The sequence below is a fragment of the Salvelinus alpinus genome, chromosome 14, assembly GCF_045679555.1.
Source record: "Salvelinus alpinus chromosome 14, SLU_Salpinus.1, whole genome shotgun sequence".
In the NCBI taxonomy this organism is placed as follows: domain Eukaryota; kingdom Metazoa; phylum Chordata; class Actinopteri; order Salmoniformes; family Salmonidae; genus Salvelinus; species Salvelinus alpinus.
Genome location: NC_092099.1, coordinates 2,835,579 through 2,849,423, shown reverse-complemented (window position 1 = coordinate 2,849,423; position 13,845 = coordinate 2,835,579). Strand labels below are relative to the sequence as shown.

General features: G+C 43.8%; 1 protein-coding gene across 2 annotated transcripts in view; it reads right to left on the bottom strand.

Annotated features, from left to right (window-relative positions):
• LOC139538304 (melanophilin-like) overlaps positions 1-13,845 on the bottom strand; it is a 139,809-nt gene that overhangs the window by 16,512 nt on the left and 109,452 nt on the right. For both annotated transcript variants that reach the window (XM_071340171.1, XM_071340172.1), the window contains one exon: positions 8,527-8,670. In XM_071340171.1, the coding sequence (XP_071196272.1) occupies positions 8,527-8,670 (144 nt within the window). The remainder of the gene's footprint in view (positions 1-8,526; positions 8,671-13,845) is intronic.

The following is a 13,845-nucleotide window of genomic DNA, read 5'->3' as shown; positions in this document are numbered from 1 at the left end:
GTTCACACCCTCTTAAGTTTCAGACCCACCCATCTCTTTAACCCTTTCATGCGTAAGTTCCAAATATCTCTAATGGTCACCCCAGTGTGAGTTTTTTTATGCACGTGATGTTAGAATGTTCTCTCCATTCCAGAATGTGATTGTTACACAACAGTACATTTAATCTGCGTTGCCCTCAAACCAAAGCACGCAGACTGTTTTTATTTATAGGCTGTTTTCAACTTGTCAATTTTAAATTATTTTCGAACAAGTTTTTTATTGTCTAAGAACAGTTTGAATTGAGGTGTTGTAACGGCAGCCTTCCTCCTCTTCACGAGAAGAGGAGATGTAGCAGGGATCGGACCAACACGCAGCGTAGCCAGTGCTCAACATGTTTAATTAAACGATAAACAGTGAACACTTACAAATACAAAATAACAAAATGTGGCAAAGCGATACAGCCCTATCTGGTGCAGAGAAAACACAAAGACAGGAAACAACCACCCACAAACCCCAACACAAAACAAGCCACCTATATATGATTCCCAATCAGAGACAACACAAAACACCTGCCTCTGATTGAGAACCATATTAGGCCAAACATAGAAACAGACAAACTAGACACACAACATAGAATGCCCACCCAGCTCACGTCCTGACCAACACTAAAACAAGCAAAACACACAAGAACTATGGTCAGAACGTGACAGGTGTGTTCCGCCTCATTCCTTCACATAAAAGTAGTCATTTTTACTTTTGCGGACAAATTCATTTTTGACATTTCTGACCCGGACAAAATTCCCCAATCACTTCCCAATTGTTTGTGTAGTTCAAGTCCACTTGGTCGTTTTCTGAGTGCATTCCACAAAGCTGTTTATCATGTCCGCCTTATCCACTACCCCCATTTTGAGGTTATAGTCAAGCACACAGTCTGGTTTGATCTTTCTCTCTCCAGTCAGGTGGCCCACCTTCCCTGAGGCCGACATGGTTGCTGTATGGACTGTGGAGAGGACATGGACGTCTCGTTTGTCATGCCACTTTACTGCCAGCTGTTGACATTTCTTATTTTGTTTAACGGGTCATTTAGGATGGCAGTAGCATTGTTGATGAAATGCAGTCATCGCAGCAGAACTAGGAAGCAGTCTTGGGAAAAGAGGGTGACAAAGAAGGGAGTTGTAAACATAGGATCTGTGCTCCAGTATTCTCTTAGGGAGTTATTCTTTACTATCCCCATGAGAAGGACTGTCACCAGGAAGGTATACATTTCACTAATTGTGGTTAGCTCAAAGGCATAGCGATTGGTCTCTGCTATTTCTCCCACCAGCTCCTCTGTCAGAAACAACTTGAAGCACTGCCTCAGATGGAAATGGCAAGGGCCGTTGCACTCAGACTGGGACTCATGAACGTAAACAGCAGGGCCAGGAGGGGTGAAATGGCTGGCAGCCTTCCAGCTACCACAGAACTCCTGTACTTCATCCACTATCGGTCTGCCTCCATCACCACCAGCATCTTCTAATGGAACTAGGACTTTGTCAGTGGACAAGGGGTTCAGATTCAGATTCAGGGTTCTCAATGGCTGGGGGGAAGCTCCTAACTGTCACAGTCAGAATCTGATTCCTTACTTTCAGACTCATTGTCAGATTTTTTTTCTATCTCCAGAATTTCTTCATTTGTGAGTTGTCTCCTTTTGAAAGACATTGCTAATGCTACAGCTTAGCTCACTAGCTACATACATAAACAACACTGAATGGCTCAGAGTGGGAGTGAGAGGTTACGTGATTGACTGCCTGCACGCGCCATTTGAATCAATAAATCACTACCAGAAAATATTTTGTGTGGTATTATTGATATATTTACTATTTTATTCATGTTTTTCAATTACCGGTGATCTGTCAGACCAAAGACGCTATAACAAAATGAGGTGAGTAAGGGATCACTCATTTTTTGAAAACTTCAGGAAGTGAATGGTGGGATGTGAACGATGGTAGACGACACACCCCTTCAACATGCATACTATAAACAGACCAAACTCATCTTGTCTTCTCTTATTATCTTTGGTTTCTGTGAGGAAAAAAAGCATGGCTGCGCGCTGAAACTAATCATCGTTGGATTACTTTCGATTTCTAGAAAATGTTTTACTCAATTATTTCGATCAATGGTGAGCTCACCCGTGATGTGATTAATAAAAAATTCTAATTGCTATTAGCTAATTCATATTGTAGTTTATGTCAGCCGAGAGCACTAGGACATACAGTGAGGGAAAAAAGTATTTGATCCCCTGCTGATTTTGTACGTTTGCCCACTGACAAAGAAATTATCAGTCTATAATTTTAATGGTAGGTTTATTTGAACAGTGAGAGACAGAATAACAACAAAAATATCCAGAAAAATGCATGTCAAAAATGTTATAAATTGATTTGCATTTTAATGAGGGAAATAAGTATTTGACCCCTTCTCAATCAAAAAGATTTCTGGCTCCCAGGTGTCTTTCATACAGGTAACGAACGGAGATTAGGAGCACACTCTTAAAGGGAGTGCTCCTAATCTCAGTTTCTTACCTGTATAAAAGATACCTGTCCACAGAAGCAATCAATCAATCAGATTCCAAACTCTCCACCATGGCCAAGACCAAAGAGCTCTCCAAGGATGTCAGGGACAAGATTGTAGACCTACACAAGGCTGGAATGGGCTACAAGACCATCGCCAAGCAGCTTGGTGAGAAGGTGACAACAGTTTCTGTGATTATTCGCAAATGGAAGAAACACAAAAGAACTGTCAATCTCCCTCAGCCTGGGGCTCCATGCAAGATCTCACCTCGTGGAGTTGCAATGATCATGAGAACGGTGAGGAATCAGCCCAGAACTACACAGGAGGATCTTGTCAATGATCTCAAGGCAGCTGGGACCATAGTCATCAAGAAAACAATTGGTAACACACTATGCCGTGAAGGACTGAAATCCTGCAGCGCCCGCAAGGTCCCCCTGCTCAAGAAAGCACATATACATGCCCGTCTGAAGTTTGCCAATGAACATCTGAATGATTCAGAGGACAACTGGGTGAACGTGTTGTGGTCAGATGAGACCAAAATTGAGTTCTTTGGCATCAACCCAACTTGCCGTGTTTGGAGGAGGAGGAATGCTGCCTATGACCCCAAGAAACCATCCCCACCGTCAAACATGGAGGTGGAAACATTATGCTTTGGGGGTGTTTTTCTGCTAAAGGGACAGGACAACTTCACCGCATCAAAGGGACGATGGACGGGGCCATGTACCGTCAAATCTTGGGTGAAAACCTCCTTCCCTCAGCCAGGGTATTGAAAATGGGTCGTGGATGGGTATTCCAGCATGACAATGACCCAAAACACACGGCCAAGGCAACAAAGGAGTGGCTCAAGAAGAAGCACATTAAGGTCCTGGAGTGGCCTAGCCAGTCTCCAGACCTTAATCCCATAGAAAATCTGTGGAGGGAGCTGAAGGTTCGAGTTGCCAAACGTCAGCCTCGAAACCTTAATGACTTGAAGAAGATCTGCAAAGAGGAGTGGGACAAAATCCCTCCTGAGATGTGTGCAAACCTGGTGGCCAACTACAAGAAACGTCTGACCTCTGTGATTGCCAACAAGGGTTTTGCCACCAAGTACTAAGTCATGTTTTGCAGAGGGGTCAAATACTTATTTCCCTCATTAAAATGCAAATCAATTCATAACATTTTTGACATGCGTTTTTCTGGATTTTTTTGTTGATATTCTGTCTCTCACTGTTCAAATAAACCTACCATTAAAATTATAGACTGATCATTTCTTTGTCAGTGGGCAAACGTACAAAATCAGCAGGGGATCAAATACTTTTTTCCCTCACTGTATGTAGCCTACATTTTCCCGGTTTGGATGATTGTGTTATGCTATAGATACTTCTGTGAATATGTGAACATTGCATCCAAAAATAAACTGCTCACATTCTGGACATAACTTTGAGAGGACTGTGTTTGTGTAAATAGTTTCTGAAAAAAGTGTGGCCAGCTCAAATGCTGATTGTTGCGTCATTCGAAACTGTCCGTTCTAAACAAGCGTTTAAATCAGCATTCTAATCACATGGGTGTGATCGTACGCTTCAGGGACCATTGTAGAACGATCACACACGTGTGATGGTACGTGTGAAAGGGTTAAGGGTTGATCTGAGAGTTCTGTACTAACAGCAGTCAAGCACCCAAGCTAACTTACTAGCTACTTCCAGACACAAGAGAACAGCTCACTGAACATTACTTGCCCTAGCAGAGCTGGTTAGGCTGTTATGTTATCCAGAGTGTTGGTTACTGCAACTTTGCTGCCAGATTGTCTGTTCATAAATTCAGAGTGTTTTTTGCTCTCGGAGCGTTCAGAGCGCACACTGGACGCTCTGGCTGATGTGTAGGGTTGATCAGAATGTTCTGACCTCACAACGGCAGCCAAGCACCCAAGCTAACTGGCTAACATTGACTAGCATGCTAGCTACTTAGGCTGTTTTCATTTTATCAGAGCTTTGGTGACTAACTGTGCTGCTGGCAACAATTTAATTACACTTGTTTGCGTGTGCATTCGTAAATTCATCAGTTATTCTGCGTTCTGGCACACTCAGACGAGAGTCTTTTGCTAAGACATTTAGCTTACTAGCTAGCTAGGTAAACAATGAACCATGATGTTACTACCCTGCATGAATCTGCAGGTAGCTAACCAACCAGGTTCAATGTTAGCTAGTTAACATTAGGCTATAACTAGCCAAGCAAATGGCCAAGCAGATACGAATAATAGATCATACACCTAACGTTAGCTAGCGAGCCAGCCAGCTAATGTTAGCTAGCTAACAGTACACTTCAACTTGAAATTAAACCACTTTCTGTTAAAATTAGTCAAGTGTAATATCTGAAAATGTAGCTAGCCAGACTATCTTACCCGTATATATCATGGATGGATGCGTCTCCTGTCGGATGCCATGGTTGCCCTTAGTTTGAAGATGTAATCCGGAGACAGGAGTTTTCTCCATCTCCTTAGCTATCATACTCAAATTCCACTGATTTCAAAACTCGGTTCTCCAGAAAGTGGATAATTATTTTTTAAAGCCACGTTCGACAGGATTACCAACATAGACTGACGAGCTCAAATAGACAGAAGCCTTCTATATGGCAGACCAATCCTCTCTCTGCATGTCCAGCCCACTCATTATCTCAGCCAATCATGGCTAGCGGGAAGGTTGCTAACTTTTTCTGTGGCTTAACCAACAAGGCTCGTAATTTAACAATTTTATTTATATTTACAGATGGGAATTAAGTTTGTTATTAAGGCACATGAAAGCTCACATGTTCCAGAAGGCATTTCTGCAACAACAAAAGGTAACAATTTTGATAAAAAAATAAGTTTACGTTCAAACGGCTCTCCTGTGAAGTAGTAACCCGCGACATACGCCTAGTTTCCTGAAATGGGTCACATATGTACACTCACTGGTCAGTTTATTAGGTAACCACCCTGTTCACGAAAATGTATCACTCCTACAGACAGTGAATCACGTTGCCGTGGCTTGAAATAGAAAGCATTCAGTTACTGTTTGATTGAACGTTAGAATGGGCAAAAAATGAGTAACGTAAGCGGCCTTGAGCGTGGTATGATTGTCAGTGCCAGGAGTGCCGTTTTCAGTATCAGAAACGGCTGCCCTTCTGGGTTTTTCACACACACAAGTGTCTCGGGTTTACTGAGAATGGTGCGACAAACACAAAACATCCAGTCAGCAGCAGTCCTGTTGGCGAAAACAGCTCGTTGATGAGGGGTCGAAGGAGAATGGCAAGAATTGTGCAAGCTAACAGGAGGACCACAAACAGACATATAATGGTGCAGTACAACAAAAACGTTGCTTGGTTTGTCGAAATCGCGGTTCCTGTTGCGTCATGCTGACGGCAGTCAGGATTTGACGTAAGCAGCATGAGTCCATGGACCCATCCAACCTGGTACAGACTGGTGGCGGTGGAGTAATGGTGTGGGGAATGTTTTCCTGGCACGCGTTACGTCCCTTGATACACTTCGTGGCCAAAAGTATATGGACACCTGCTCGTCGAACATCTGATTCTAAAATCATGGGCATGAATGTGGAGTTGGTACACCCTTTGTTGCTACAGCAGCCTCCGCTCTTCGCTTTCCACTAGATGGCCTTCCGAATGACACAGCGGTCTAAGGCACTGCATTACATTGCTAGAGGCGTCACTACAGACCCTAGTTCGTTCCCAGGTTGTGTCACAACCGGCTGTGATTGGGAGTCCCATATGTCGCCTCACAATTGGCCCACGGTCGTTAGGGGAGAGTTTGGCCTGGGGGATAGGCCGTCATTGTAAATAAGAATTTGTTTTTGACTGACTTGCCTCATTAAATAAACATTAAAAAAGATGTTGGAACGTTTCTGTGGGGTGCGCATGGTGACCTTAGGCTGTGTGCGGCCATGGAATCCCATTTCATGAAGCTCCTGAGGAACAGTTATTGTGCTGACGTTGCTTCCAGAGGCAGTTTGGTACTCTGTAGTGAGTTTTGCAACCAAGAAGAGACGATTTTTACGCTCTACGTGCTTCAGCACTCGGCGGTCCTGTTCTGTGAGCTTGTGTGGCCTACCACTTCGCAGCTGAGCTGTTGTTGCCACTTCACAATAACAGCAGTTACAGTTGACTGGAGCAGCTCTAGCAGGGCAGAATGTTGACTAACTGACTCGTTGGAAAGGTGGCATCCTATGACGATGCCATGTTGAGAGTCACTGAACTCTTCAGTAGGGGCCATTCTACTGCCAATGTTTGTCTATGGAGATTGCATGGCTGTGTGCTCGATTTTATACACCTGACAGAAACTTGTGTGGCTCACAAGTTGCCCGAATCCACTAATTTGAAGGCGTGTCCACATACCTTTGGCTATGTAGTGTACCAATTGAGAAACAAACATTTCCATTACCTTGTAGAATCCATGACCCAAATAATTCAGTCTGTTCTTGAGGCAGAGGGGGTCCGACATGGTTTTAGAAGGGTGTACCTAATAAACTGGCGTGTGTATACGCCAGGAGTGTATATCATTCCTTTTAGACAAAAAAATATTCATGTAAGATAAAAATGTATGTAACACAAGCCCTGTCCTTTTAAAATGTCTGTGTTCCTATGGAAATTTGTGTATGTTTAGAGCGACACCATTCAAACAAATCCTTTTGTAAAGCTAATTGGTGACATACAGTGCATTTGGAAAGTATTCAGAACCCTTCACTTTTTCCACATTTTGTTACATTACAGCCTTAGTCTAAAATGGATCAAATAAAAACAATTCCTCATCAATCTACAGGTTTTTAGAAATGTTATTTACATAAGTATTCAGACCCTTTGCTATGACACTCGAAATTGAAATCAGGTTCATCCTGTTTACATTGATCATCCTTGATTGGAGTCCACCTGTGGTAAATTCAATTGATTAGACGTGATTTGGAAAGGCACACACCTGTCTAAATAACGTCCCACAGTTGACAGTGTATGTCAGAGCAAAAATCAAGCCATGAGGTCAAAGGAATTGTCCGTAGAGCTTCGAGACAGGATTGTGTCGATGCACAGATCTGCGGAAGGGTACCAAAAAATGTCTACAGTATTGAAGGTCCCCAAGAACACAGTGGCCTCCATCATTCATTAAATGGAAGAAGTTCTGAACCACCAAGACTCTTCCTAGAGTGAGGTGTACCAAGAACCTGATGGTCACTCTGACAGAGCTCCATAGTTCCTCTGTGGGGGACAACCAACTCTGCAGGTCTCTACCAATCAGGTCTCCACCCGAAGGAAGCCACTCCTCTGTAAAAGGCACATGACAGCCCGCTTGGAGTTTAGGCACCTAAAGACTCTCAGACCATGAAAAACAAGATGCTCATGTCTGATGAAACCAAGATTGAACTCTTTGGCATGAATGCCAAGCGTCACATCTGGGATGGAAACCATCCCTATGGTGAAGCATGATGGTGGCAGCATCATAATGTGGGGATGTTTTTCAGCGGCAGGGACTCAGAGACTAGTCAGGATCGAAGGAGAGACGAACGGAGCAAAGTACAGAAAGATCCTCGATGAAAACCTGCTCCAGAGCACTCAGGACCTCAGACTGGGGCGAAGGTTCACCTTCCAACAGGACAACGACCCTAAGCACACAGCCAAGACAACGCAGGAGTCACTTCGAGACAAGTCTCTGAACGTCCTTGAATGGCCCAGCCAGAGCCCAGAATAGAAGCCGATCTAACATCTCTGGAGAGACCTGAAAATAGCTATGCAGTGACGCTCCCCATCCAACCTGACAGCGCTTGAGAGGATCTGCAGAGAAGAATGGGAGAAACTCCCCAAATACAGCTGTGCCAAGCTTTTAGCATTAAAATAAAATATGCTCAAATTATAGCTGACAGTCTGCACTTTAACCTTGTAGTCAGTGTATAATTTCAAATACAAAGTGCTGGAGTACAGAGCCAAACCAACAACAAAAAAGTGTCACTGTCCAAATACTTTTGGACCTCACTGTAAATTGACCCTTACCTCGCTCACTGTGCTCTGTACTGTGGCAGCGGCCATCGCCACCTTGCCTTCCAGCTCAAACAGCTCTGTGGTGGTGGTGGGACGGTAGCGGGTCAGAGAACTGCCCTCACGGAGGCTCCTGGAATGTCCTGTTGAAAAATAGGCCTACAGAGAAAGATTGGGACATTAAATGAATGACATAAAATGAATATAACCTTAGGCTACCCTAAAATCCACTTTAACACGAAGGCCTTACTATGTTCACTACCTAATTGCACTGGAATTAGTTGTTCGTAATTGCTATCTTTTAACATGCATTATGTACACAATTCAGCCAATGATTAACCAATCTGCATCTATGCAACATGTTCTGATACATCTGCACATCTATAGAGGACATTGACGGCCGAAACTTCTTGTTTTTAATAGTTGTGTGTATATAAAGTATCATGTTTTTAATTGTGAGAGTTGCTCTTTTTCCTTCTCAGTGCTCATACAATTTTATCACATAAAATCGAGTCGGTCGAGTGCCTTTTACTCCTCTCGACATCAAAATCAAATCAAAAGTGTTTTGGTCGCGTACACAGTTCAGCAGATGTTATAGCGGGTGCAGCAAAATGGTTATGTTACTAGCTCCTAACAATGCAGTAAAATGTCAAACAAGTACACGAATAATAAAAAAACTATGACAAGAAATCAAAAAATGTCGGAACGAATCCAATTAACAACCCAAATAGCACTAACAGTAATCAAAGGCAATCTATGCTTATATACACTGGATGAATTTACACAAGATATGCTAAGAATATGTACAGCAGTACATATCAATATAAATAAATATACGGTGTGTGTATGAACAGTGTAACTAAAATGCAATGTACGGCAGTCGAAATATTAGAATGAGCTGTCGATACAAAGTATAAAACCCCAAGGCAAATTGGATAGAATTTCAGGGAATTAGCTTCTGGACCACACCGTTCAATAGAACGTTAGAATGGGCACGGTGTCGAAGGCAGTGGATAGATCTAGGAGGATGAGAACAGAGGAGGCAATCAGCTTTGGCAGTGTGGGCCTCTGTAAGCCTCTTTGACACAGAACAGCAGTCCCTGTTGAGTGACCCGTCTTGAAGCCTGACTGGTTAGGGTCAAGAAGAGAGAGAGACAGTAGTTCTGAAAGATAGCAAGAGAGTTGGTCAGAGAAAGCACACAAGTGTTTTAGAAATAAGAAAATGCTGGGTCAAGTGTCAAGTGTTAGTTTCGTGAGGAGGGGAACGACTTGGGCCATTTTGAAGTCAGAGGGGACGCAGCCAGTGGTCGGGTGAGTTGATGAGGGAAGGGAGGAATGAGAGAAGGTCTCCAGATATGGTCTGGAGGAGGGGATGGGGTCGAGCGGGAAGTTGTCGGGCAGCCGGACCACACTAGTTGCAGAACTTAATCTGGAGCGAGAGGTGAGAAAGAGGTCAAGGCGTAGGGTAGTTCTGTGTGAGTGGGACCAGTGGACTCAATGGGCTGAGTGAATGAGGAGCGGATGTCATCAACCTTCTTTTCAGTGGTTGACAAATTCATCCGCAGAGTGAGAGGAGGGAGGGGAGTGGAGGATTAAGGAGGGAGGAGAAGTGGAAAATAGTTTCCTAGGGTTAGAGGCAGAAGCTTGCGTGAAGCGTGATAGAAAGTGGCTTCAGCATCAGATACAGAGGAAGAGAAGGGAGTAAAAGGTCCTCCAGGAAGTTTAGTTTTCCCTCATTTTCGCTCAGCTGCCTACAGCCCTGTTCTGTACGCTCGCAATGACTCACTCAGCCACAGAGCAGGAGGGGAGGGCCGAGCCGATCCGGGAGGAAAGGGGATAGTGCGAGTCATAGGATGCAGAAAGGGAAGAGAGTAGTGTTGAAGAGTTGAATCAGGAGACATGATGGGGGAGGATTTAGCAGAAGGGAGAGATGACAGGATAGAAGAGGAGAGAGTAGTCGGAGAGAGATAGCGAAGATTGAGACAGCGCAAGACCATTTAGGTAGGGGCTGAGTGGCTAGGGTTGGAGGAGACAGAAAAGGAAACAAAATAGTGATCAGAGACCAGAACAGCTTCTAGTAAAGATGAAGTCAAGCATATTGCCTGCCTTGTGAGTGGGAGGGGACTGGGAAAGTGTGAGGTCAAAAGAGGCAAGGAGGGGAAAGAAAGAGTTGGAAAGAAATTAATCAAAGGCAGACGTCGGGAGGTTGAAGTTGCCCAGTACAAAGAGCTATAAGCCATCGACAGGAAATTAGCTTATCAAGGTGTCAAGCTCATTGAGGAACTCTCTAAGGGCACCTGGCAGGCAATAGATAACAACAATGTTCATCTTGAGTGGACAATTGACAGTGACAGCATGGAATTCAAATGAGGAGATGGACAGGTGAGTGAGAGAGTAAAGAGAAGAGTAGCCCTGTGCCACCACCGCTATGAACAGATGCTCTTGGACTATGAGAGAAAATGTAGTCAGATGAAGAGAGAGCAGATGGAGTAGCAGTGGTGTTAGGGGTGATCCATGTCGCCGTCAGGGCCAAGAAGTCAAGGGACTGAAGTGTAACATAGCTGAGATGAACTTGGCGTTCTTGACCGCAGATTGGCAGTTCCAAACGCTACCAGAGACCGGGAATTCCACAAGGGTTGTGAGTGGAGGGTACACTAAATTAGAAGGGTTGCAAGGGGTGGGGAGCATCTGTAAAGCCTACAGGGAGTGGCGCGAACAGGTATAGAAAACACACACAGTTGCCAAAGCTATAAAAGAGCTAAATGAGATCATCAGAAAATAACTAGGTAAGATATTGAGAGAGTTGTGTGGAGCCTTCCTCGAACCACTCCGCAGAACAACTCGGGAGAACCGTATTCGTTTTGGGACAAGACTGCTACTGACATGACTGCCGCCTACAGCTGCCACTGAGAAAACATGGGACACTAATTGATAATTGCCTAACAGAGGTGAAGAGCACACCTTCCGGTACTAATTACTGATTGCCTAGGAGAGGAGAAACCACTCCAATACAGCCACTGATTACAAAAACAACAACAGTCACAAATTGCCCTTCCACTTAATCCTGATTGATGTTTCAACAATCATCTGCAAGTTATTAGCAGTCCACACAGCAAGTAGGCTACTGGAAAGACACAGCACTTAAAGTAGATGGCCCTAGCTAGCAAATAGACAAAGACAACAACAGATAAGTAAAATGTTTGTCTAAATCATTCCTGGAGATATTAGGAGTCCTCTAGCTACAGAATGACTACCACTATAGTCATTCTATCACTGTTGTATCGTTAGCAAACTTGATGATTGATTTGGAGACGTGGGTGGCCACGCAGTCATGGGGGAACAGGGAGTACAGGAGGGGACTGAGCACGCACCCCTGTGGGGCCCCTGTGTTGAGGATCAGCGTGGCAGAGTTGTTGTTGCCTACCTTCATCCCCTGGGGTCGACCTGTCAGGAAGTCTAGGAGCCAGTTGCACAGGGAGGGGTTCAGACCCAGGGCCCTGAGGTTAGAGATGAGCTTGGAGGGCACTATGTAGTTGAAAGGTGAGCTGTAGTCGATGAACAGCATTATTACATAGATATTCCTCTTGTCCAGGTGGGATAGGGCAGTGTGCAGTGCAATGGCAATTGCGTCATCCGTGAATCTGTTGAGGCGGTATGCAAATTGTAGTGGGTCTAGGGTGTCGGGTAAGGTCGAGGTAATATGATCCTTAACTAGCATCTCAAAACACTTTTTGGGTGTTTATTTCACTAGGCAAGTCAGTTAAGAACAAATTCGTATTTCAATGACGGCCTAGGAACAGTGGGTTAACTGCTTTGTTCAGGGGCAGAAAACCTTTTTTTTTTTTTTTTTTACCTTGATGACAGAAGTGAGTGCTACGGACCGATAGTCATTTATTTAAGTTACCTTCACTTTCTTGGGTACAGGAACAATGGTGGACATTTTTTAAGCAATGGGGGCAACAGACTTAGATATGGAGGGATTGAATATGTCCGTTAACACTCCAGCCAACTAGTCTGCAGAAGCTCTGAGGACGCGGCTTGGGATGCCGTCTGGGCCGGCAGCCTTGAGTGGGTTAACACTTAAATGTCTTTCTCACGTCGGCCACAGAGATCCGGCACACAAGGTCCTCGTCAATGGAGGGGCCCACGTTGGCAGTTCGTTGTTGTTTTCCTCAAAGCGGGCAAAGAAGGTGTTTAGCTTGTCCGGGAGAGAGGAGTTGGTGTCCGCGACATGGCTGGCTTTCCCTTTATAATCTGTGATTGTCTGGAGTCCCTGCCACATGCGTCTCATGTCTGAGCCATTGAATTGCGACTCCTCTTTGTCTCTGTACTGTCGTTTTGCTTCTGATTGCCTTATGGAAGTTATAGCTGGTCTGTTTGTACACGTCCATGTCCTACCTGTAGCAACTGATTCTTTTTCTATTCACTTACTGGCTAAGAGAAACTGCGCTATTAGACTTGCTCACCAAAGGCTACAGGTGGATAAGACAAATTCTAAGATATGAAAGAGACTTCATTCATCCTAAAAAATGTATCTATCTAGCATAGTGTGTCACACACACTTGTGCTTTTTAGGTTTTAGAGTCAAAAGTATTTTGGCTAGATGTACTGTATGTCCTTCTTTTCATTAAGTTGCTATTCATACATTACTTTAGCCATTGAATCAAACCCAGATGACGTGTTTCAAAAAAGGGTCTGATGAGAAAGAAAGAGCTCTGTTAGAGTAACGCCTGACCTTTGAACTTCTGTTCTGTCTCTCAGGTAACACATGCTTTGGAAGTTCAGTAATGAGCATCTTCAATATCTGAGCACAAAATGTCCACCATTCTGGCTTCACATCTTGAATGAATAGATGTGGCTGCCCTAAAACATTGAATGGTTTTAACTTCAGGTGTTGCATGGTTTGTGCTTTCCATTATATGGCTTCACATCTTAACGTTTGTTCACCCATGAGTCTTTACAACTCAACGAATAGATACATTGTGTGTGCACACAAATATCTGTTCTAAAAAGTTGGTTTTAACTTGGTGTTTTGTGTCATTGGGTGTTAAATGACATGTTTGAATAAACACCTTATCATGCTTTAATATAATTTATGGTCAGGTGATAATAACGTGTTTCAATAAAAAGAGAACATGATTGAAATCTGTATTGAAACACTTTTGAATTTGCAGCAGTGACCACTTAAAGAAAATATGTTCCCTGTTCTGCCAATTTTTTCAATAAATCTGTTAGAAACGAGCTGTTTGAGAAGGAACATGTAAACAGGGATGCTCAGCAACTTGAAAAATGGCTGAGCATGCACTTCAGTGAAGTGGCTGAAAAAGTTATTCT